At 41.4% G+C, this 24,775-nt stretch overlaps 1 protein-coding gene across 4 annotated transcripts in view; it reads left to right on the top strand.

The window, feature by feature from the left end:
- Window positions 1-24,775, top strand: part of Ndc1 (NDC1 transmembrane nucleoporin) — a 50,507-nt gene that overhangs the window by 16,065 nt on the left and 9,667 nt on the right. For all 4 annotated transcript variants that reach the window (XM_057784977.1, XM_057784979.1, XM_057784976.1 and 1 more), the window contains 8 exons: window positions 1,617-1,709; window positions 3,883-3,964; window positions 6,988-7,143; window positions 7,816-8,055; window positions 8,145-8,260; window positions 10,613-10,663; window positions 12,523-12,586; window positions 13,422-13,522. In XM_057784977.1, coding sequence (XP_057640960.1) covers window positions 1,617-1,709; window positions 3,883-3,964; window positions 6,988-7,143; window positions 7,816-8,055; window positions 8,145-8,260; window positions 10,613-10,663; window positions 12,523-12,586; window positions 13,422-13,522 — 903 coding nt within the window. The remainder of the gene's footprint in view (window positions 1-1,616; window positions 1,710-3,882; window positions 3,965-6,987; window positions 7,144-7,815; window positions 8,056-8,144; window positions 8,261-10,612; window positions 10,664-12,522; window positions 12,587-13,421; window positions 13,523-24,775) is intronic.

Raw genomic sequence — 24,775 nt, 5'->3', positions numbered from 1 at the left:
CACAGAGTAACTGGGTTTAAACAGGATGGTATTTGTTATGCTCTACTTAAAGCCTGGTTTTCTTCCTGGTTATTTTGAGTACGAGTTGAGACTAGATTTTAAATTAATTTTACGTGCTATTGAAATAGATACTATCAAAGTTTAAGTATGCAGTTATACAATATTTGCTTTTTGAAAAACATCTTGAAATTTACTAAGAAATTCTGAAAATTGAATTAATCTGGACAATTCTCACAAAAATACTTTTAAAAGATTTATTTTATGTGTATGGGTATTTTGCCTGCATTCATTTATGTGTACCACATGCATGTCTGTTGCTATGGATACCGTGAAACTGGAATTACAGATAGTTGTAGGTTGACGTGTGGGGGCTGAGAATTGAACCCTATTCTCTAGAGAAGCAGCCATTGCTTCCAACCACTGAGCCATTTCTCCAGCTCCACAAAAATTTTTGTTTTAAATTAATTTATTTTTATTTCATGTGTATTAGAGTTTTGTCTGTGTGAGGATATCAGATCACCTAGAACTGGTGTTGCAGACAGTTGTGAGCTGCCTTATGGGTGCTGTGAATTGAACCTGGGTCCTCTGTAAGAGCATCCAGTTCTCTTAACTATTGAGCCATCTCTAGCTCCACAAAATTTTTTTTAAGTGAAGGATTGCCATTTTTTTAAAAAAAATCATCTGATGTGTCTGTCACAGAATAGAAGTGTTCTATTTGATCTTACCATCTCTGGTCATTTTCAGTGACTTCACAGTTTTTGTTCCTGGAATTTATTTCTGTTACTAGATATCAGTTTGATAAAATTAGGACAGTGATACTTTAGAAAATATATATATTTATTTATTTAAATATTTATTTGTTTATTATGTATACAATATTCTGTCTGTGTGTATGTCTGAAGGCCAGAAGAGAGCACCAGACCTCATTACAGATGGTTGTGAGCCACCATGTGGTTGCTGGGAATTGAACTCAGGACCTTTGGAAGAGCAGGCAATGCTCTTAATCACTGAGCCATCTCTCCAGCCCCCAATATATTTATTTTTTATCTTTATTTTGTTTTATTTGTTTTGATTTTTTTTGAGACAGTGTTTCTCTGTAGCTTTGGAGCCCATCCTGGAACTTACTCCGTAGAACAGGTTGGCCTTGAACTCACAGAGATCTGCCTGCCTCTGCTTCCTGGGATGCTGGGATTAAAGGCGTGTGCCACTACTGCCCAGTGAAAATATATTTATTTTTATTTAAAACTTTTTTTACATATGAGTGTGCTTTGCATGCATGTATACCTGCGTCCCATATGAGTGCCTGGGGTCTTTGGAGGTCAGAAGAGGGCATTTGATCCCCTGGGACTGGTGTTAAGGACACTTTCATTCATGCAGTATACCTGCTGAGAATCAAACCAAGATCCTCTGAAGAGCAGCCAGTGCTTTTAACTGCTGAGCCATCTCTCAGCTCCCACAGTAACATTTCTTAAACAGTGCGTTTGTTTGCAAGGAACACTAAAGATGTTGATTTGACTGTATTTGTCTCTCTGTAATCTCAGTCACTGCTCGCTGATTATAACAAGGTCATGAAAAGAATTCCTTTCACATTCTTTGTATCTGATTGTATCCAACAGGCTTATGTGTTCCCTGTTCAGCCTCCGTTTGCAGAGGAATCGGATGACTGCCTCCCGAAAGTCCTGAACAGCAGTCCTCCTCTCATCATAAAGGTACCAGAAGTGTGCAGCTTCAGTTTCCTTTGCCTTACTTAGAGAGTTTGAGGCAATAGTTAGCACAGCTAAGCCTTTAGATAGACTTTTTGAGCACCTTGAACGGGTTCTCAACCTGTGATTGAATGACAGGGATCACCTACGACTGTTGGAAAGCATAGATTTTTTTAATGTTAGGATTCATAGTAGCAAGGTTATCGTTATGAAGTAGCAACAAAAATAATTTTGTGGTTGGGTCATCACAACATGAGGAACTGTATTAAAGTGTCTCAGCATTAGGAAGGTTGAGAACCACTGGTCTATAATATTCTAGTGTTGGTATTGTAAACATTACCTACTTGCTAATGGCATTTTATTAAAAATTTTATTTCAAGTGATTAAATACAAGAGTAAAGTGCCCTGTGTATGCACCAGCTATGTGCGTATGTTTCCCAGGACGGCTTTGAACTCCTGGATTTATCCTGTACTCCTGTCTCGGCTTCCTGAGTAATGGAGATTACCGGCCTGCTCCACCACACTCAGCTAAGCTAGCTAACTTTTTATAAAACACGTACAATCCTCTCAAGCATAATATGCAGTGGTGGCCAGCTAAATACATAATCTTCACAAACCATTCCTGGCCATAACACAAAAACACTGGTGAGTCTTTACATTGCAGGACCAAGACACACTTATTCATGCGGTGTTTGTCGTCTCTAAGATAGTGTGCTTAGTTGTATATTGACATTTGAATTACTGATAATTCTGAAACAAAGCATAATCATAAAAGTTAAGGAAATTTACAAATCAAACTAAATGAGAAAGATTTAACAGTATATATCTTATCCTGCTAAAAAATCATAGGGCCTTATTTATTGTATTATTTTGGTTTTTGAGACAGGATCATGCTATGTAGACCAGGTTAGACTTGACTTTTCAATTGTCTTGCCTAAGCAACCTTCTAAGTGCTAAGACCCAGGCACGTATCAACATGCCCAGCTAGCTTACTAATTTACAAATATTTTTAAAAAAGTGGTTGGAACCCATTGTTTTTGTCATTGCCTAGAGAAGCTATAGACAAATAGGAAGATGATTCTTTGAGGCACTAATTGTTCGTAAGCGTTAGCTACTCATTTGGCCAATCACTAAATCTTTATTAGTAGGGCAAGTGTCAGGCACTGCTGGTTGCATTGGGTAGAGCGATGACTAAGACATAGCATAGCCTAATGGAAAAGGCAGACACACAGCACTGCTAAATTAATACTAGCAAGTGCAGTGGTGCCACTTACTCCCCGTGGTTCCAATCCTAGGCTGCTTCTCAGAAGGAACAATGCTTTGGAATACTTTAGTAAAGAAGCTTGCCAGGGAGAAGGTAGATTTTCAGTAAAAAGCAATAGCTATGTGTTTTATGTGTTAGGCTCTGCCTTTGTGTTTGGCAGTGAGCAAGATAATGTCCCTGTGGGTCTCATAGTGGGGTGAGTAGGGGCAGAAGAAGCAACAGGTGGAAATGCCACAGCTGAGAGCTGTGAGTATGTGTGGGAGGACAGAGAAAGTTCCAGAAGTGCTGTGGAAACTGCTCTTGTACACTGTAAAGATTTGTCAGTCATATTGGGTTAATAAAATACTGATTGGTTAATAGCCAGGCAGGAAGTATAGGTGGAGCAACCAGACTAAGAGAATTCTGGGACGAGGAAAAATAGAGTCAGTCACCAGCCAGACACAAAAAGAAGCAAGATAAGATGCCTCTCTGATAAAAGCTACCAAGACAGTTGGCTAAACATAGACAAGAATTATGGGTTAATTTAAGTTGTAAGAGCTAGTTAATAATAAGCCTGAGTTAATAGGCCAAACAGTTTATAATCATTTAAGCCCCCCTATGTTTCTTTGGGACTGAATGGCTGCACAATCAGGCAAGATAGAAACTCAGTTTATACAGAAGGAAACGATTATTGGAGTTTTCCATTACAGAGTATAAAATTATAGAGCTCTATAGTTCTTGTATGTAGCTGGAGCTTACAGTGTATAGGGAGGTAGAGGCAAGAGAGTTCCAGGGATCCAGAAAAGAAGGTTGTGGTTCTGAAATATTTCTTTTTTTAAAAAGTCCATCTGATTGCTCCTTGGTTATGTAATGAGTCTAGTTCTTATGTATGATTTTGTTAAAGTTTCAACATCTTTCTTTCTTTTTTCCTTTTAGTATTTGGCCTTACAAGACCTGATGTTACTTTCTCAGTATTCTCCTTCTCGAAGGCAAGAAGTTTTTAGCCTGAGTCAACCAGGTATTGCTGAGAGTAGTAGACTTAAATGGGTGCACAGGTGTGTGTGTGTGTGTGTGTGTAGTATGAATTCTAATTGGTCTTAATAATAAAACCTGGAGTCAAATATTAGGGTGTGTAAGTTGAAAGATCAGAGAAGCAGAGCAGTTCTTACTCCCTACCGAATTCTAAGGCCAAATGGACGATCTTATCTAGGAATCCTCAGACTGAGTGTACTGAGCTCCTATCTCCTCCCACCTTATATTCCTCTCTCCACCCAGCCATATCCCTTCCTGTCTCCACCTTCCTTGTACTAGGATTAAAGGTGTGAGCCATCCTCACCTGGCTCTGTTTCTCTTTTAGTCTGGATCAATCTCATGTATCCCAGACTGGCCTTGAACTCATAGAGATCTGTCTGTTTCTGCCTCCTGAGTGCTTGGATTCTAAGGTGTGTGCCACCACTGCCTGGTCTCTGACTGACTAATGGCTTAGCTCCGCACTCTGATCTTCAAGCAAGTTTTATTTGTTAAACCACAAACAAAATACCACCGTGTGTGTGTGTGTGTGCGTGCATGTGTGAGTGTTAGTGTATGTTTGTGTGTCAGTGTATGTGTGTGTGAGTGAGAGAGCACTAAGAGTGCTCCAAACTTTTGGAAGAGAAATGTAGTTCATCCACACCACACACCCTGAGTCCTTAGAAGAAGAATGAGCGAAATATTACATGACTTATATGCTATTGGTAGAATTCATGTCACCAGGAAAAATGTTTATTTGTGGATATTCATTTTTGTCAGCTTTTTAAATACCTGAACCTGAGGAAATTATGTATTAAGTGTCTTAGCAGAAAAGTGAGCTAAGGATCTCAGCTGTTTATTTATTTATTTATCTATTTATCTATTTATCTATCTATCTATCTATCTATTTATTTATTTATTTATTATGTATACAATATTCTGTCTGTGTGTATGTCTGCAGTCCAGAAGAGGGCACCAGACCTCATTACAGATGGCTGTGAGCCACTATGTGGTTGCCGGGAATTGAACTCAGGACCTTTGGAAGAGCAGGTGATGCTCTTAACCACTGAGCCATCTCTCCAGCCCGGATCTCAGCTGTTTTAATGCTGTTGAGGACCTTAAGAACCAGGTGCTTCCTTCCTAGATGGGAGTAAGAACTGGAGCAAGATTTTTGTTATTTGTTTCCATGGACAGAGCTCTCTCTGTTCCTGCTAGGTTACTTTGCCTCCCTTAGAAGAAAAGGCAGACAGAGACTGGCTCTGATAGTGGCAAGTGACTCTCTCCTGTACTTGCCAGGCAACTCAAGACTGACTTTGCTAGAGCTCTTGCCATGTTCTTGGCAGGGAAGTAGTCCAGCCCCAATGGGAAAGAGCCTGGGTAACCTTCATCTGCTTTCTAACTAGCTCTCCATTATTTTGCTTAACTTGCCAATTCCCAGATTGTAAAAGAGTTATATAAAAATATAGTTATATAAAAATATAGTTGATTAGAGCTCTTTTTAGTGATGAGAAATCCAGAGCTGCTGTTGTTGAGAGCAGGCGGCTGCGGTGCTTTTCCGTCACACTTGGATTCATCTTCCGCATGTTATTTTTCCAGAGATCCAAGTGATTAACAAAATAGCATGTGTTCTACCGAGAACTGTTCTGGGGCATGTGATCAAAATCTAATTAGAATATTACACAGCTCCCAGCCGTCCTGAATTACCAGTGCAGTCTACTGATGACAGTGTCATGTGTGCCTGCTGCTTAGGTGATGGTCCCCTTACAGGATACGAAAGGAGCATAAGAGTAATCCACGTGACAAGGGAAGGAATGACATGAGATGGGAGAAGTTCACATTGCTTCTGCTGTTCTTAACACGTAATGGAGCATGTTTGGTCTTTATGTGATAGCTGGAGTAGACAAAGGTCTTGGAAAATCAAAGACAGATAGATGAGAAGATATTTTTATTTTTTAAATAATGAGAATTGTTAGTTCATGTTAAATAGCATTATAGCACATCTGTAAACTCTATAAGTACACAGAAGCCGATAAGAGGCTGAAACTAATGGTGGGAGCTGCAGGCCGCTTCCCGCCTCCCAGCTCCCGGCCACTGGCTAGCTTTACCCAAAATAATTACACGGAAACTGTATTCTTTTAAACACTGCCTGACCCATTATCGCTACCCTCTTACTGGATAACTCTCATATCTTGACTAGCCCATTTCTAATAATCTGTGTAGCATCACAAGGTGGTGGCTTACTGGGAAAGATTCAGCATGTCTGACCCGGCGGCTGGCTCCATGGCATCTGACTCAGAGAGGAGAGGCATGGCGATTGTCTCACTTCCCTCTTCCTCCCAGCATTCTGTTCTGTCTACTCCACCCACCTAAGGGCTGGTCTATCAAATGGCCAAGGCAGTTTCTTTATTTAACCAATGAAATCAACACAAAACAGAAGACCGTCCCACATCATTTCCCCTTTTTCTGGTAGCAGGTGTGAACTGGGTTAATGTCCCAGGCAGTTAGTTATCATTAATGGCACTAGATTAAATAATGTTATTCAGAATACCTGATTTAAAAACCTAAAAATTATTTTTGAGCTTTTCTATTTTTGGGTTGTGGTTGACTGGGGAAACACATAGTGCGACTGTGGATGAGGAGGAACACCTATGAATGAAAACACAAGGAAGCAGTAAACAGATAGCCAGGGAGCGACCACGGGAGTATTTTGCATCCTAGCTTTCATTGCCTTAGTTCGTTTTTCACAGACTTAGCAGTTTTCAGCATTTCTAGTAAAGTAACTCTGGTCTTTGAAAAAACCATGGCCTAGTACTTGATTTAGTTTTGGCAGCCAATTTGGGAGCTTTTAAGAGTAAAATCCAAATTCTTGTTTGCAGACTTCTGAGCAAATCGATTGAACCAAGCAGTTGTTGAGCTGCTGTGTATAGATGTCGTGACTACCAGTAGCAGCTTAACTGAGGAAAGCGGGTCTGAGCTTTGAGAAGTGAGTACAGTGTGTTTTACATTTTAAAAGCTGTTGTTTGGCTATCCTAGGTGGACATCCTCATAACTGGACTGCCATTTCGAGGGAGTGTTTGAGTCTATTAAATGATATGACTCAGAAGCTGGTTCTCTACCAAGAGGCTGCTGCTACAAATGGGAGGATGTCTTCATCATACTCAGTGGAGCCCAAGAAACTGACTTCCCCAGGTGACTCCTAGTTCTAAACGGGAGGAGAAAAACATATCTATTTCCTAGGAAAGTACAGTAGTTAATTCCTGGTTATTTGCATGCATGAGGTTTATATGTTTAGCTGAGATTGATCCAACATGACAGCAAATACCAGATGTCATACTGGACTAAGAAAGGTAGACCTTTGATATTGTAGATTGAAAAGCAGCAAGTCATTGAGCATTAAAAAAATACAGTTTTTCATTTTCCAGTTAATAAAATGCTTTAAATATGTGACAAAAGACAGAAGGTGGCTACAGGCTAGTGAGGTGATTCAGCAGGTAGAGGTGCTTGCTGTGCAAGCCTGATAACCTGGCTTTGACCCGGGAGCCCATGGTGAAAGGAAAGAACTAACTCTCAAAAGTTGTTGCTTGACCTCTCCACTTGTGGCTGTTCTTAAACACACACACACACACACACACACACACACACACACACACAATAATAATGCATAAAACAAACAAATCTAAAAATCGTGGAGTGGTTCCTGGGTTACAAAAATAGAATCTGGACATTGGGACTTAAATCCAAACAGAAGCCGTCCACTGTGCTTTGGTTTGATGCTTTAAGGGGGCAGGGTGTTTGACTGAGACCCTCTGCTGACCTGCTGGGCCGTGTTGCCTCGTCTGCATTGCATCTGTTCTTTTACAGAAGAAACCACTTTTCAGACACCAAAACCTAGCCAGATGCCTTCAGTGCCACCGTTAGTTAAAACATCACTGTTTTCTCCAAAATTATCCATTCCCGATGCTTCAAATCCTTTTGGAACCCCATTTGGCTCCAGTGTAGTGAATCGAATGGCTGGAATCTTTGATGTGAACACCTGCTATGGGTCTCCCCAAGGTCCTCAGCTGATAAGAAGAGGGCCACGGTTATGGACTCATGCTTCTGGTGAGAGCTGTTTATTTTCTAAAATTTGAAGTCTCATAGTTGCAGGATCAGACAGCCTAAGTTCTCATCTTAACTTTTCTTTTTAATAGATCAGCAAATGTCTGACTTTTCTAATTCTCCTCCTTGTACCTCTGTCACTGCTGAGCATAAGACAGTGAGACAGCCCAGTGTGATTTACTCATGGATTCAGAACAAACGTGAACAGGTAGGGTGATAGATTTTTAGGTTTCATAGTTGCATCACTGTAAGATTAACGATCTCACAGCAGTAATAGCTTTTTGTTTGTTTGTTCTATGCTTCAAGTGTCAGATTGACTCATGAAAGCACCAGCGTTTGAGTGTTTTAAGTTATAATGCGTTTCACATGACTTAATTCTTTAAGAGATAGTTGGGTTTTAGGGTCCAGGTTAAACAGCAATTAAAGTCTGTCCCATATGTTTATATCTTAGTAAAGGAAATAGATGAGTAAGAAAATATATTACTCTATATTTCTTTTAATGTAGAATGCCACTAATTGGATTAATGTAAGGGCTGTTCTGGGATCTATTAAGGACAAACATTGCTTCATACTGAGACATGCTGTTAACAGTAAGCTACATCCTGATAGAACATGACCAAGAAGGAAAAGCATACTTGAAAAGAATTTTGATGTCTTAAGTATTATATAGAACAAAGTAGAGCAGGTAAGACAGTACTTAAAGGAGGGGTGCTGTTCTGTGTGGTCTGGTCAGAGAAGTCTCATTGAAAAGGTGACACTGTGAGAGCACAAGGGAGGATGGGAAGAGGGGGTGTGCTTGGCTTGTGTGAGGAGCAGCGGAAACTAGTGTGCCTGGAGCAGGGTGAGGGACAGTGGTCAGTAGGCAGGTGAACTCAGAGAGGTGGCAGGCACTTGATGGTGCTGAAACTGGCCTTTTCCCTCAGTAAGATGGAAAACCGCCATACTGTTTTGTTCATAAGATGTTATAATGTCACTTTCATTGTGAAGGAGCTATTACATAGTGGGTTGAGGTGAGATTATCCTTGTCTGGACTTTGACTGCCAAGCAGGCATGGAAGCTGAGAGCCAGTGCAAAAGCCGCTGCAGTCATCTAGTGGGAATGGTGGTGAGTGTTCATGGGGTTATATTGACAGCTGTAAGGTATGATCAAGGTCTGGATACATGCTTTAATAGAATTTGCCTGTAATGTGCTTTTGGTATGCAGGAGAAAGTGTCAGTATTCACTCCAAGGCTTTTGGCTGAGGCACTAGACTTGCATAGTAGCAGATGACTGTGGCAGTTTACCACTGCAGGAAGAGATAATAGAGGTGAAGTGGAGACCTTAGGGGTTTGGTTTTGGATGTGGCAACTTTGAGATACCTATTTAGAAAAGCAAGTGGAAATTAGACGTGTATCTGGAACATAGAAGATTCTGAGGTGATAATGCGCTTTTGGAAGTCATCAGGGTACAGACAGCATTCAGAGCCTCAAGATTCAGTGCTATTGAGTGTGGCCACTAAGGAAAGAGCTCTAAGCTGGACCCTTGACTGATTAAGGGTCAAAAAGATGAGGGAATAGCAAAAGACTCTTAAGGAGCAGCAACTGAGGTGAGAAAAGCAGCCTCAGCACAGGGTGGGAGTGACGGGGTAATGGGGAGCAAGGGAGGGGTCACCAGGTCCACTGTTGGGAACGGAACCCTCTGAGCTGCATCCCAGCCGTTTTTATTTTGTGTGGAACAAGTTCTCCTAAGTTGCCCAAGTTGGCCTGCAATATTCTCTGGAGCCCAGCCAGGCAGTCTTTGACTTCAGTTTCTGAGGCTATAGGTCTGAACCATCTTGCTGAGTTTTGACAGGAGCTCTCAGGTAGAGAAGGGTGGGCCAGGTGGGATTAGGGGAGAATACCTCCTAAGAAGCCAGTCTTTCAAGGACTTTTGCCTTAAATGGAGAGAAAATGTTCAGTAACTGGAAGGAGTTGAAGGGTCAAGGACTTGAAAGAATCTACTTTTTTAAATGGGAGACATAGAAACATGTTTGCTGATGAGATGATGAGGTTATGTAGAGTAAAGGAACCGATGAGACACAGTACAGTCCTGCTAGTTAGTCCTGCAAGTTCTGCCTCCCACATCCCTGTGGCTTAGTGTGGCTTTGGGTGAGAGTATAACAAGGCATAGATTGACTTTCAACTCGGTGATTTAGAGTCTGATATAAGAGAACTTACTTTCTGTAAATGTCACCTTTAGAAAAATGTCTTGGAGGGGGGTGTTAAAAGGATAGCAGTTGTATTGAACTGAGAAAAAAATAGGTTTTAAAAAGTACTACCCAAACATCTTAGATTTCCTTCTATTATGGCAAGGCTGTAATTGGGCATTCAGTGCATGTACATGGAAACACAGTTGAGGTTAGGTGGCCCTCATGTTTATCCAATCCATAGCACAGAGTTATTACTTACATAGTTCATTGTAAATATTTCTCACTGCTACATTTCCATTTAGAAAATTCTTCTGCAGGAAGAACTTAGAAATGTATATGATGCTTGAGTAGACTTGAAAGAATAACCATTTAATTCTTTTTTTTCCAACTCAGATTAAGAATTTCTTGTCAAAACGGGTGCTGATAATGTACTTTTTTAGCAAGGTAAGAATAGAAAATGACAGAGTTGAATGGGTTGAGGAAATGAAGTGGGAGGTAGCAGGGAGGATCTGCCTTGTAGTATTTTATAGACACAGTCCCAGCAAGCTGTGCTGAGATCACTGCCCTGCATTTGGACAACCCTCTCCCTAGGCACACATGTCACACCACGATTCCTGGGGCTTGACTCGATAGTTGTTCCCCTGAAATTTGTGGCTGCTGGCAGCATTGAGCCTTCCGTGCTTACTGGTGAGCAGTTGAGCTTTCTGGTGCCTCATGACTCATTTTCCCGTTCACATCTTTGTGGTCTATTTGGTATTTGAAAGAGAGGAGACTGAATTAGATGACTTAGGTTGAATTTTTGGTGGATTAAAACGTTGCCTTTCAGGCCACAAAGTTGCATTCTGTGCCAGTATTGTGGCTTACATTTGTAATCCCAGCACTCCAGATGCTGAGGCAGGAGGATTGAGAGTTTGAAGTGAGACCTGGCAATTTAGGAAACCCTATCCAAAAACATCCAAACACACACACACACACAAAAAAAAAACCCTAAAAATTTCCAAACAAGTAAACAACCCTTTCAACTGGCCTGCCACTTATTTTTGCTGTCCCTGGGTAGTAAATCTCAGTTGCAGAAACCAGGTGTAGTGGTTTTGTGTCAATCCTTAAACCAAACCTTTGTCCACATAGAGGACTGAGTACTTTTGCTTTTAGTGTTCAAGTCTTACCTCTCTCTCTGTTCGTACTGCAGGATTAGTGAACAGGCTGATGGAGCCTGCAGCACATACAAGCAAAGGTTTTCATCACTCACTTGTACTCTCTGCAGCCACATGATGATGGCAACAGAGCTGAGCAGCCCTGATGCAGAAGAGCCATTTCAGCCTCTTCACGTTGCTTATTCATTGCAAGCCAAGGGGAGATCTGCCTAATGGTCAATTGCCTTTCCAAAAAACAGTCTACCTAGGACCATCTTTTAGCAGCAAGTGAAGGGATGAGAGTTCTCTGGAGTTTTACTGTTCTTGGTCTCCAGAGGGGAAAGCAAACTTACTTTGAGTGTCTTATATGTGATATGCACTTTTTTAAACTCCCTCCTGTAATTCTAACCGTGGTCCGCTGGCCTCATTTTATGGAGAAGAAAGTTTCTGCTCTGAGCAGAGTCTTTTCCTCTGTGAGTGAGTATCTGTTCGATTCTAGTTCTGTACGAGCTGTTGTGAAACGCTGTGCCGTACAGTGAAGATGCCGACAATTGAGAATCGTAATGAGCCCAGGCTCCACTGGGGACTTTCATAAAGCCAGCATGCTTGTTTTTACTTTGGGTTTTGAGATGGTCTCAATAAGTTGTGGTTGGTCTTGAACTTATTCTGTAGCCCATGTAGGCTTTTGACCTTCCTGCCTTTGCCTCCCTAGTAGCTAGAATTAGAGGTCTTGCAGCACAGCCCTGCTAGCATTATTTAGCTAGGTCAGTTGTTGTTCCGTACTGCCTATGCAGGGCATAGTAAAGGAAGTCTCAGGTTATCTTTGTATTGGGTTGAGAGGAATAGACAGTCTAAGAGAAGTAACCCATAGTTCCGAGGTTCTTTTGTTTTAAGAAGAGCTTTAGCAGCTCTCCTTGAGTGATCACTGTGCTGATTGTCTGGGGTGGACTGGATCGATCATAGGTAGCTCTTACTTTAAATGAGACGCTGAGGCTTGGGGTTACACAGTAAGTTTGGATGCTCTGTTGTACTTAAAATTTATATAAGGAATTATTTCAGTTTTTAAATTTTGGGAGCAGCTGTGAGTCTTACTGTTACAGATCATACAACTGGTAAAATGGCAATTTTTGCACAGGGAACTTTACTTAAATATTTTTGTTTTATTTGTAGCACCCAGAGGCCTCCATTCAGGCTGTTTTTTCAGATGCCCAAATGCATATTTGGGCTTTAGAAGGTAAGAAGCATCTTTGAACTATAATCTATAACTGACTTTAATCAGTTAATTTTGAAGTCTGGTTCATGAGTGATTACTTCTGGGATTTGACTCTCAATCCTTGAATTTTCAGATGCATATTTATCTTTTTATGTGGATAGTTTTCTTCCTCCCTGGCTTGCCAGTTTTGGGGCAGAACTCAAAGCTTCATACCTGCTAGGCCAGTGCTCCCACCGAGCTGCAACTACAAGCCTAGATGGGGTTTGATTTGGGTAGAATTTTTCCTGTATGTAAATAACGATGTCTTTCTATACTTAAAGTGCAACCAGTAGATAGTGTTTACCTTATGGTCGCTTACATTGAAACATGAAAACTTAGCTGTTAAAGAACTATTTCACCTTATAGACACTACCTTCTCAGTGCTTCAGGGAGCCAGGCAGACCTGTCTAGATCACTGCATGGAAAGTGTCCTAAGGGCTGTCAGGCCTCGATTTTTTTGTATGTTTTGTTCTTTGATGCTAAGGCAGTTGAATACTTTTCAGGGCTTGTTCATCTTTTGTCCAGTTTTATTTTGTTTGGTTTTGGTTTTTGAGACAGGGTTTCTCTGTGTAACAGTCCTGGCTGTCCTGGAACTCACTCTGTAGACCAGGCAGGCCTTGAACTCACAGAGATCCGCCTGCCTCTGCCTCCCAAGTGCTAGGATTAAAGGCGTGCACCACCACCGCCTGACCTGTCCAGTTTTGTGTTACAGCTCTTCTTTGTAGTTCTCTTTATATCTAGACTATCAGCGTCTTCTCAAATAGACATAGTCAGGTGGGTTTGTCTAATTTTGCTTCTGTTTTTTCCTCCCCTTGAGGTCTGTCTCACTTAGTAGCAGCATCGTTTACAGAAGATAGATTTGGAGTTGTTCAGACCACACTTCCAGCTATCCTTAATACTTTGTTGACCCTGCAGGAGGTAAGTGATATTCCCCGTGCTGGGTGTGGGCGCAGGCCCTCCTCCAGTGCCCTGTGTTTCTGTTCGTTTCTCCAGTCCAGTAACAAAGTGTCTTAGAAAGTAAGATCCTGGTTCTGTTTTCACCCTTAGGAAATTATAATCTAAAAGAGAGAACAAGAAGAACAACTTCATTTGCTTAAAACTTAAAAAGAAACTGGAAACTTTTAAAGAAGCCTACTCTGTGGTAGGCTGCTGGAATCTGGTAGATAGGCTATTTTGTACAAGTTGGGTTCTGTCTTAGTTTTTGAGACAGGATCTCATATATCTTAGATTAGCCTTAATTAAACTCACTATATGGCAAGGATGACATTGAACTTCTGATCCTCTGCCTCTGCCTCCCAAATGCGGGAGTACTAAGTGTAAGCTGTCATACTCCACTCCACACTCAGTTTTATGTGGTGCCCAGGGCTTCATATATGATCAACCAGCATTTTGCCAATGGAGGTACATTCCCCAGGCCAAGAGCTGCTGAAAGTGGCCTGTGACTTCGTCATCCAATCAGATAAGTTCCCTGTTGACCACTGGCTCAACAGCTAAGGCCACTAGGCGTCCATCTCAAGCCGTGGTAGTTGATTTTCACCACAGGCCTTTTTAGTCCTGTACTTACAGGAAGGCAGAAACAACAAAACCATATTTCCTGATTTCCAGCAGGCTTCCTCCCCTCTTCCCTCCTTCCCATTCTTCCTTCTTACTTTTTTTCCCTGTCCTTTTCATTTTTAGAAAAGGTCTTGCTATGTAGCCTTGAACTTCCTGGCTTCAAACTTTGCTTCTGAGAGCTGTGCCCAGAAGGCTTTCTTTCTTTTTTCTTCTATTTTACATTTTTTGTTTTGTTTTGGTTTTGAGGCAGGATCTCACTCTGTGTTCCTGGCAACCAGTACTCATAGAGATCCACCTCTCTGCCTTCTCAGTGCTGGAATTAAAATCAAGCGCCACCACAGCTAGCCCTTTCTTTCTTAATCGAAATGATTTGTTTTATGCTACCTTTTGTTATTGTGGCCATGGGAAGTATAAACAGAGAGCTTGGGGCATTCAGAAATAGTGTTTGGGTGCAGTAGGCTCTTTGTAGGAGCTGCTTAGCTGGGCCTGAAGAGTAACAACTGTTGGCATTTTTCGGTCTTGGGAACCTTTTGGGAAAGGAGGGAAAAGCTTGGTCCACAGTGTGAAGTTTAAAATGTAGTTCATATCACCACTTAAGAAGTCATAATAAAACCAGTGATTTCCCCCCCTTTTTTATTTCTGTTGTTGCTTTGAATATTTTGGTTGAGTTTTTTGGGGGGTGGTGTGGGGGCTTTTGAGATAGGGTCTCATTAGGTAGCACACATGTCCCGATAAAGTCCTAATCCTCCTGCCTCTGCCATCCAAGTTATGCACCACCCACTCTCAGTCCAGCAGCAGGGCAGCAGAGACTGGGGCGTGTTTTCTGTCCTCAGACATCTTCATTTCTATCTTGTGAAGTCAGTGATAGCTCTGAACAGATATGGGAGACTCACTAGTACAGTAATGTATGTCTGAGTTTACACAAACTTCAGAGACGGCAGAGGTAGATCCTGAACGCAGGCTAACTGCATGGTATTGACAGTGGAGAGGCCTCAAGGAGAGCAGCAGATTCACATCCCTCATCTTTGACCCTGTCTGGCATTGTGTCCTGGGAATCCCACTTAGGATTCTTGAGAGAATGATTCTATTCTTGAAACTTTTTGGCTCATGATCTATAGTATGTTATGTTCAACTTATATGTGTATGTGTGTAATAGGAACAAGATTCTTGGCACAGTACTTAACTTTAAGTATGCAACGTATCTTAATATTTTTTTGTTTAATTTCCTTAGAACGTGCCAACTGGAACCCATTGTAATTGAGTAAATGATGTAGCCACAAGTGCGCTAGATGACCTCACTGACTGCACAGAGCTCTCACTGCCCACCAGTTCTGTGCTGCAGTTACACTGCTTACCCCTCCCCCATTGTCAGAATCCCTACTCTTCAGAGTTTACTAGGAGACCGGTCTATGTATGTGGATTGCAGTTACTTGTACATTTGGGTGGGAGGATGAAAATCCTAGATTTGTCAAATCTCAGTCCTTTCCTTGAAAACAAAGGAGTTGAGATGGAGAATACTGTTGAAAGGTGGAACAGAAAGAGGCAAAGAAGCCTGTGCTGTGCAGTTGAGAATCAGAGGACACTTCCTTTGTGAGTCTCGTGTATTACAGTCTTTCTACCGTACTCACGGATAGTCTCCGCCTGCACCCAAACACTCCTGCCTGCTGAGCCATCTGACCAGTTCAAGAATGTCCTCAAAGTTCGTAGGGTTAGAAAGGAAATGAATTATATTGCGTTGTAATTATCAAGATAGGAGTTCATGCTGTAGCGCTATGTACTTTCTGATTGTTTCATTGAGTAGGAGGTTCTGTTCGTGAGTTAGCGTTTTGTTGTCATTTGAAGCGGTAATAAGATGAATGGTATTTCAAGATAACTGCAACAGCAGGACTCAGATTTGGAGACAGTGCTGACTTCTTTGATACAGAAACTGCAAGTTATTGTGATTTGATGTCCCTATAATTAAAGCCAATGCTAAATATTAATTTAGATCTTTGGGAGGGAGCCCTTACTCTGAGCACAGCCCTCTTCCTCTGGTTCCTTGCCCTCACGTTGCCTTTCAGCTTCTTCTTTTCCTCTCCAGGTTAGGCCTAGTTTGATGCGTTATCTGATTTAGCACTAGATTCTTGAGTCCTTTATCTTTGTATTTTTAAGTCCCTTCCCACACTGCAAAATTCCTATATCTGCTATCCATCAATTCTTTAACCGTCATTCCTGACCCAACTTTTCTTAAGGCCCTGAATTATTACTTTAGCTTCTCACCTGGGATCCGTCTCATTTTGACCCTAGATTCTGCCTTTCCACCTTGAGCCATCTGCTATAAAACGACTGTTCTTCAAGGATGGCTTCCTTTCTTACAGGACTGTTATTTTCTGATTTATTTATTTATGTCTAAAACATGCTTTTCTTATTTCTTCTGTCTCCACTTTGTAATTCCTATGCCAAGACACAGTCAGAATAAAGGCAGGGATTGATGTTGTCTCGTTTCCTTACTCCTAGCATGTGATACCTGGCAAGTGACAGGTGCTTATTATTAGAATACTTGTTGAAGGCCTGTTGATTTGCTTGTTTACTGGCTAAATGAGTGACGTCGTCTCTTTAGGGCCTTGAATTGAGTGGCATTTCTGATGCAGTGGGCTGATTATAATGACTGCTTCTTTACTTTGAGGAGGCAGACATGTTATGTGAATCATCTTATTTCTATTTTATGTTCTGTGATCTTGAAGGGATAGTTGTTCATACTAAAGAGCAATTTCTAAGTGTCTCTGTAATGTAAGGCAAGTTGTGTAGCATCAGCTTCTGGCTCTTACTAAGGGAGGTTTGTGTGGCACTATTAACTTCTCACAGTCAATAGTATCAGTCATTTAGCTATGAATCATTAAAGGCCAAATGAAAAGGCTGGGGAGGCTCTCACTCTTCCAGCTATCCAGACGGCAAGGAGTGGAGAGGTGGGTACCCAGCATCCTGCTGGTGGCTACACCATCATCCTTCTAGGTTGCGGTTACTTCAAGTGACTCACAAGTTCATACACATCCTTGCCATCTGAATTAGTTAACATGTGTCCTAATATCCAGTTGTTTCCCAGAGGTTTTTGTATGCTGTTTTGGTTAGTTAAAATAGAAATTCCTATGAGAACATTACTGAGTTCATGGTAATTTGTCATCAATGGGTATAGTCTTCTTGTTGAAATTCAGTCATTTTGTTGCTGTCTTTGACAGAGGTCCTTAGAGGTAAAATGTTGTAGGCCAAGATCAATATTTTTTAATTATAAAATTTTTAAGTTATGGTAATGTATAATGTAAAATACACCATTGAACTATTTTGATGCCGGGCATAGTAGTGTACATTTTTAATCCCAGCACTCTGGAGGTAGAGGCAGGTGGATCTATGAGTCCAAGGGCAGCCTGGTCTATATAGCAAGTTCCAGAACAGCCAAGACTACATAGTGACATCCTGCCTTTAAAAAATTCCATCTTCGTCGTCGTCTTCCTCCTCCTCCTTCCTTCCGTCTTCTATCTTCGTCTTTCTTTTTCCTTCTCCTCCTGCTCCTCCTTTTCCTCTTCTTTCTTCTCCTTCCTTCTTTCTTCTTCTTTTTGGTCAAATTGGGCCTAATGGTGCAGGCACAAAATCTCAGTTCTTTGGGAGGATGAGATAGGAGAACTGCAACTTTATTGCTCACCTAAGCTATATAAAATGAATTCAAGATTAGCCTGGGCAGCTTAATGAGACCCTATCTCAAGAGTATCAAGAGGGCTGAGGATTAGTTCAGTGGTAGAGCACTTGTTTAGTATGTTCAAATCCCTGAGCTACATTCCCCAGTAGCAAGGGAGAAGAGTCAGTGGACAGTTGTGTGGTCTAGACTGTATTTGTTCACACTGTGTGACCACTCGCACCATCAAGCTCCCGGTCCTGTTTATCTGGAGAGCATGGTACATTAACAGTCTCAGAGAGCCTCGTTCTGAAAAGGCAGTGTCACTTTGATACAGGAGGTCAGTCCTGTAGTCTTTTGCCTCATCTTCTGCAAGTTAGATTTTGATTTTAGAACATTAAAATTTATTCCATTCACAGATCCTTTAATCTAACAGATACTTAACTATCTAGGAGTTACCATGGAATGACATACAGAGTAGAAAAGACACACATGATTCTTTTCCAACAGAAGCTTGCAGGCTAAAACAGAGCCACACCAAGAGCTGATTACTGAAGTTGAGTGGTGGTGGGACACCTTTAATCTCAGTATTCAGGAGGCAGAGCTAGGTAGATCTCTGTAAGTTTGAGGCCAGCCTGGTCTACAGAGCAAATTCCAGGACAGTCAGGGAGGGCTATACAGATTAATCCTGTCTTCAAAAACAAAATAAAAACAAACAAACAAAAACAACAGCAAAACCTAGTTACTGTTATAAGGATTCTATTCGTAGAAATGCAGAATGGTGACAGAATGTAACTAAGATGGGGGGGGTCTTACGTCTGAGCATGTGCATTTAGACATGCTTGCATATGTGCCTGGATGATGCAGGTCTTACATCTGAGTATGTGCATTTAGACATGCTTGCATATGTGCCTGGATGATGCAGGTCTTACGTCTGAGTATGTGCATTTAGACATGCTTGCACATGTGCCTGGATGATGCAGGTCTTACGTTTGAGTATGTGCATTTAGACATGCTTGCGTATATGCCTGGATGATGCAGGTCTTACGTTTGAGTATGTGCATTTAGACATGCTTGCACATGTGCCTGGATGATGCAGGTCTTACGTTTGAGTATGTGCATTTAGACATGCTTGCACATGTGCCTGGATGATGCAGGTCAGAAGACAATTTGCAGGAGTTGGTTTTCTGCTACCATATGGGTCCCAGGTACCATAAATTCAGTTCAACAAGGTTGATAGCAAGTACCTAAACCCATTGACCCATCTTGCTGTCCCTAAACTAAGATAGTTTTGGAAATGAGGCATAGAAATGAATTTGAGGGGCTAGAGAGGTAGCTCAGCAGTTAAGAGCACTGGCTATTCTTCCAGAGGACCCAGGTTCAGTTCCTAGTACCCACATGGCAGCTCACAACTGTCTGTAATTCCAGTTCCAGGGGATCTGATTTCTTTACACCAATGCACATAAAATAAAGTAAAATTATTAAAAAAAAAAAAAGAAAGAAAGAAAGAAAGAAATAGATTAAAGTGGCCAATGGCTTCCTTCAAGACAAAGAAGTTGGGAAGAAATAAAGGTGGAAAAATATACTTTCTTGCAGGCCAGAGCTTTAAATTTGAAGGTATATTAGTTAATTTTCTTATTACTGTGACTCTGACAAACAGCGACTTAAGGGAGGAAGGGGTTGCTTGGGTTCAGAGGCACACAGTCCGTCATGGCAAAGAAGGCATGGTGGTGGGGGCAGCTTTGCCCATGGTACCAACCAGAAAGCAAAAGAGAACGCCAGTGGTCATTTGTTAGTCACTTTGTCCTCTTTATTTAGTCTAAACATGACTGTCTCTGGAATGTTGCCACCCACATTCAAGGGCAAGTCATCCTTCTTCAGTTAAACCTCTGGAAATCCCTCCCAAATACACACAGAGGTGTGTCACCTAGGTGATCCTTATCCAATCAAGTTGACAGTGGAAATGTCAATTTCATAAAGGCCCAGAGAGTTTTCACCAATAGGGTGTATATCTCATTTCTCTAGGATTTTATGCAGTTTGTCCTAACTTGTGTGTAATACTCCAAAAGAAATGCTTTATGAAAATGTTTGTAACAGCTTGGGAAGTTGAAACAGGGCTTGTTTTGCACGACTGAATTCCTCTTGAAAGACATACTGCTATGATTTATTCAATCAAGATCATACCCAGTAAGTGGTTGAGTCAGAATTGGCAGCCGGGCTTAGGACTCAACATATCAGATTCCCTCTTGAAGGCTTGGCAGAGGTATACATTTCTTCACTTCCTTTCTTAGACAAGTGCCAGAGTGTCAGATCTGGAGTCAAACATAGTTGGGTTTTATTGGAAAAGATGTTTTTTGCATTTTTTTGCATTTAAGATTGCATTATCTGGGTGGGAGTGGTGTATACCTTTAATCCCAGCACTTGGGAAGCAGAGGCAGGGGAATCTCTTGAGTTCTAGGACAGTCTGCAGAATGAGTTCCAGGATAGCCACTGCTACACAGAGAAACTCTTGCCTCAGGAAAACAAAACCAAAGACAAGACTCCATTAATAATTAGAGTCTCCAAATCTATGTTAGAAATTAGGAAATGTATAAAAGGATACATTTTAGGACTGGTGTATCCCAGGGTACATGTCTGGATGATGTGAGTAGTTCCCAAGGTGTGGGTGGTGAAATGGACCACCCCTGCATAGGGCTCAGCCACTCAGTTTGTGCCCACCACTGTGCTGTCATCGCTCCGCTGCTGGAGGACAGGACTCTCTGCAGAAAAGAGCTTTGAATTAAAAGGAACATTTTTCTCTAAATTCCCAAGAACCTTTGGTAGTGAGTGCTATAAGGAAGCAATCTAGGAGACACAGCATGGGACAGCTCCATATTCGTATCCAGAGTTCACTGCTTTCTGAGATCAGTGCCTTATTCATGTCAGTTCTCACTTCTGAAATGCTTGGTACTGAAAGGGTTTCAGGTTCTGGAGGGGAAATAGTTCAGTCAGTAAAGTGTTTCTCATACAAGTGTGAGGGAGTGGAACTTGATCCTCAACCACCACAGAATAACCAGTGGTGCTTTTTAGTCCAAAGATGACATCCTGGGGCTTACTGGTCAGCCTGACTCCGCTCGAGAGCCTCCCCTCTCATGAAACAAGGTAGACAGTGGCTGAGGAATGCCACCTGAGTTTGAGATTTTCAGATTTCAGAATATTTGGATAGACTTTAGTGGTTGAGGGTCTCTAATCTGAAATAGCCCCAAATCCATTTTGGAGCATTTCAGGATTTCAAAATATTTTGAACTTCTAAATTTTAGATTGTGATATTCCTTTTTCTGTACTTTACATAATCATGAGGATTATCAGAAATAACTATAAAGGGTCTAGAATGGCCTATTGAGGAGCTGAGAGTATGGTAAGTAGCAGGTGCTTTTGGTGTGAGCATAGCTTCTTAAGCTGCTGTAGCAGATTGTCATTTGAGATGACACTTTGGAAGCACCCCTCAGGTGCCGGCACACAGTAATTGTAGTCATATTTTAGCCAAGTCAGTACTAAGAGTGCTTTTCAGCCAAAGGCCCTTTTGTCCTCTTGGAGACATTTACCTCATGTACAACCCTGTGGAAATTAAGTGGACAGTTACTTTCAAAATAGTAGCCTCTCTGTAGGCTTCCTTAGGCCAAAGTGTAAGCAGCTTTAAACTTTTCTCTAAGGATGTTGTACTAGGTGTTACTGCTCACTCTTCTTCATCAGAGATACTCGTAGTCATCTGAGTGGAGAGCAGGACCACGTTCAGTGCGTAAAAGACGTGCTCAGTGGATGCTCATGCGAGTCACTGCTGACGAGAGTTTAGTTCTAACTGTAGGTAGCGCGTTGGTTGTTGTGAACCCAGTTGTCTGTGTTGAACCTGCTGCTAAGCCACCTTCATACATTTGACTGTAGTCGCTCCTCACCACATTCTTCATTGTGCTAGCCCTCCTTAGTCCCTTGAACTTTTATCTATTTAGTAGTTTAAGTCATTCCTTTTAGCTTAATTACTTAAAGAAAACATACCTATTGTTAAAAGGAGGAATCTAGTTTGGCTTCCCATAGGTAGAATACAGGTCTAAGATACTATGGTATCCCAAGCCATGTTATATATTTTAGAATTCAGATTAAGAATTCTTTTTTTTAATGATTATTTTTATTTTATGTTTATTGGTGGTTTGCCTGCATGTATGTCTGTATAGAATATCCTGGAGCTGGAATTTCAGACAGTTGTGAGCTGCTGTGTTGATTCTGTGAATCAAGCCCTGCTCATCTCTCCAGCCTCTAAAAATCCTTTGAAGTGTGCCATTTTAGAGTTAAACATACTATGTTACCTTCCTTACAGTGTCTGAGGTAGATCCCCTAAGAAGAAAACTAAGTGGTTTTTCCTCCCATGGAGTAGCTGAGCACGTGTAGTGGGTGGGGTGTGGAATGAGGACTATAAATAACCTGTGTCAGCTCGGGTCAGGGTTTTCTGCCACACGAGGTAAGTTCAGGTCAGTTTCTGCCACCAAAGGAGTGGTAAAAGGTTTTAGTTTTCAGGGTTTTTTTTGTTTGTTTGTTTCTTTCTTTCTTTGGGATTGTGGTTTGTAGTCTGGTTTTCTATGCTTTATGTTTAAAAACCACCTATGAGTGAGTACATGTGATAATTGTCTTTCTGTGTCTGGGTTACCTCACTCAAAATGATGTTTTCTAGCTCCATCCATTTTCCTGCAAAATTCAAGCTGTTGATGTTTTTTTTCTGCTCTGTGGTACTCCATTGTGTAAATGTACCACATTTTTCTTACCCATTCTTTGATCGAGGGGCATTTAGGTTGTTTCCAGGTTCTGGCTATGACAAACAATGTTGCTATGAACATAGTTGAGCACATGTCCTTGTGGCACTATTGAGCATCCTTTTGATATATACCCAAAAGTGGTATTACTGGGTCTTGAGGAAGGTTGTTTCCTAATTTTTGAGAAATCGCCACACTGACATCCAAAGGGGCTGTACCAGCTTGCACTTCCACCAGCAATGCAGAAGTGTTCCCTTTTCCCCACAACCTCTCCAGCATAAGTTGTCATCAGTGTTTTTGATTTTGGCCATTCTTACAGGTGTAAGATGGAATCTCATAGTTGTTTTGATTTGCATTTCTCTGATGACTAAGGATGTTGAGCATTTCCTTAAATGTCTTTCAGCCCTTTTAGATTCCTCTGTTGGGGGGTTCTCTATTTAGGTCTGCATCCCATTTTTTAAATTGGATTATTTGTTGTTTTGATGACCAATTTCTTGAGTTCTTTGTATATTTTGGAGATCAGCTCTCTATCCGATGTGGAGTTAGTGAAGATCTTTTCCCATTCTGTAGGCTGCGGTTTTGTCTTGTTGACCATGTCCTTTGCTTTACTGAAGCTTTTCAGTTTCAGGAGGTCCCATTTGTTAATTGTTTTTCTCAGTGTCTGTGCTACCGGGGTTATATTTAGAAAGTGGTCTCCTGTGCCAGTGCATTCAACTGTACTGCCCACTTTCTCTTCTATGAGGTTCAGTGTGGTTGGCTTTATATTGAGGTCCTCGATCCATTTGAATTTGAGTTTTGTGCATGGTGATAGATATGGATCTTATTTTCATTCTTCTGCATGTTGATATCCAGTTCTGCTAGCACTATTTGTTGAATATGCTTTTTTTTCCCATGACTTTTACAAAGTTCTTTAGCTGAGTGTGCTGTGCATTCCTTTAGTCCCATCATATGGGAGGCAGAGGCAGGCGGGGTCTAGATAGCAAGTGCTAGCACAGCCAGTATCACATAGAGAGACCCTGTCTCACAAACAAAAAGCCCCAAATTTTTAAAGTTTTTTTTTTTTAAATGTGTATGAATGTTTTACCTACATGAGTATATGAGCACCATGTAGACCAGAAGAGGATACTGGAGCACCTAGAATTGGGGTAACAGGTAGTTGTGAGCTGTTATGTGGTGCTGAGAACCAACCTCAGTCCTCTCCAAGAACAGCTAGTGTTTGTAATTGCTGAGCCATCTCTCTTATCCTGAATAAAGAATTTTCTTTCTTTCTTTTCAAAACCAGCAGCCAAAACCTTGTGTTGAGAATGGCAGAGGATAGTGCCACTCTATTGCAGCAGTTACTTAGACAGACCAGAAGAGTGCAGAGCCAGGCAGCAATAGCTCATCTTTGTAAGGTTACATTTGCTAGTAGTTACATAAACAGGCTGTAGTTGTTAATAATGGAAACTAGTGTTAATTTATTTTACTTAGCTCAGTCATTTTATTGTAATCAGGATAAATTTGTTTTTGTGTGGGTTTGTTTTTTATTATTTATTTATTTCGGTTTTTTGAGACAGGGTTTCTTTGTGTTGTAGCTCTGACTGTCCTGGAACTCGATTTGTAGATCAGGTTGGCTTCGAACTCACAGAGATCTGCGTGTCTCTGCCTCCTGAATGTTGGGATTACAGATGTGTGGCACAACTCTCTGGCAGATATTTTGTGTTCTTTTTTTTTCACACTTCCTTTGGAAATCTCATGTGCTGTCACAGCCAAGTTCTTGGCAGCTATGACTGACTAGTGGCTGTTGGGTTTGGCAGCATGGCTCTGAAATCTCATGGTTTTGATGACACTGATCTTATACGAATTGGAAAGCAGGCATGCAGGTGCAGCCTGCAATCTTGCCACTTGGGCAGCTGATGCAGGAGAAATGCTGGTTTGAGGCCAGCCAGCACCGCTCATGAGCTACGGATGGGCTTCCGAAGCATAGAAAGACCCTCTCCAGAAATGACAGGTCTGGGGAGATGGCTTAGTGGGTAAAGCACTTGCAGTGTAAGCATGTGGGCCTGGTTCAGATCCTGAGAGCCCGTGTAAAGCTGAGCATGATAGTACACATCACTTTCTTCATTATTACTAAGAAATGATTCTGTGTGTATGGGTGTTTTGCCTGCATCTATGTCTGTATACCATTTGCATACTTGGTGTCTGCAGAAG

This window comes from Chionomys nivalis, chromosome 11 (genome assembly GCF_950005125.1).
Source record: "Chionomys nivalis chromosome 11, mChiNiv1.1, whole genome shotgun sequence".
Classification (NCBI taxonomy): Eukaryota; Metazoa; Chordata; class Mammalia; order Rodentia; family Cricetidae; genus Chionomys; species Chionomys nivalis.
Note: the sequence above shows the minus strand (reverse complement) of the source record. Positions and strands in the feature narration are given on the sequence as shown.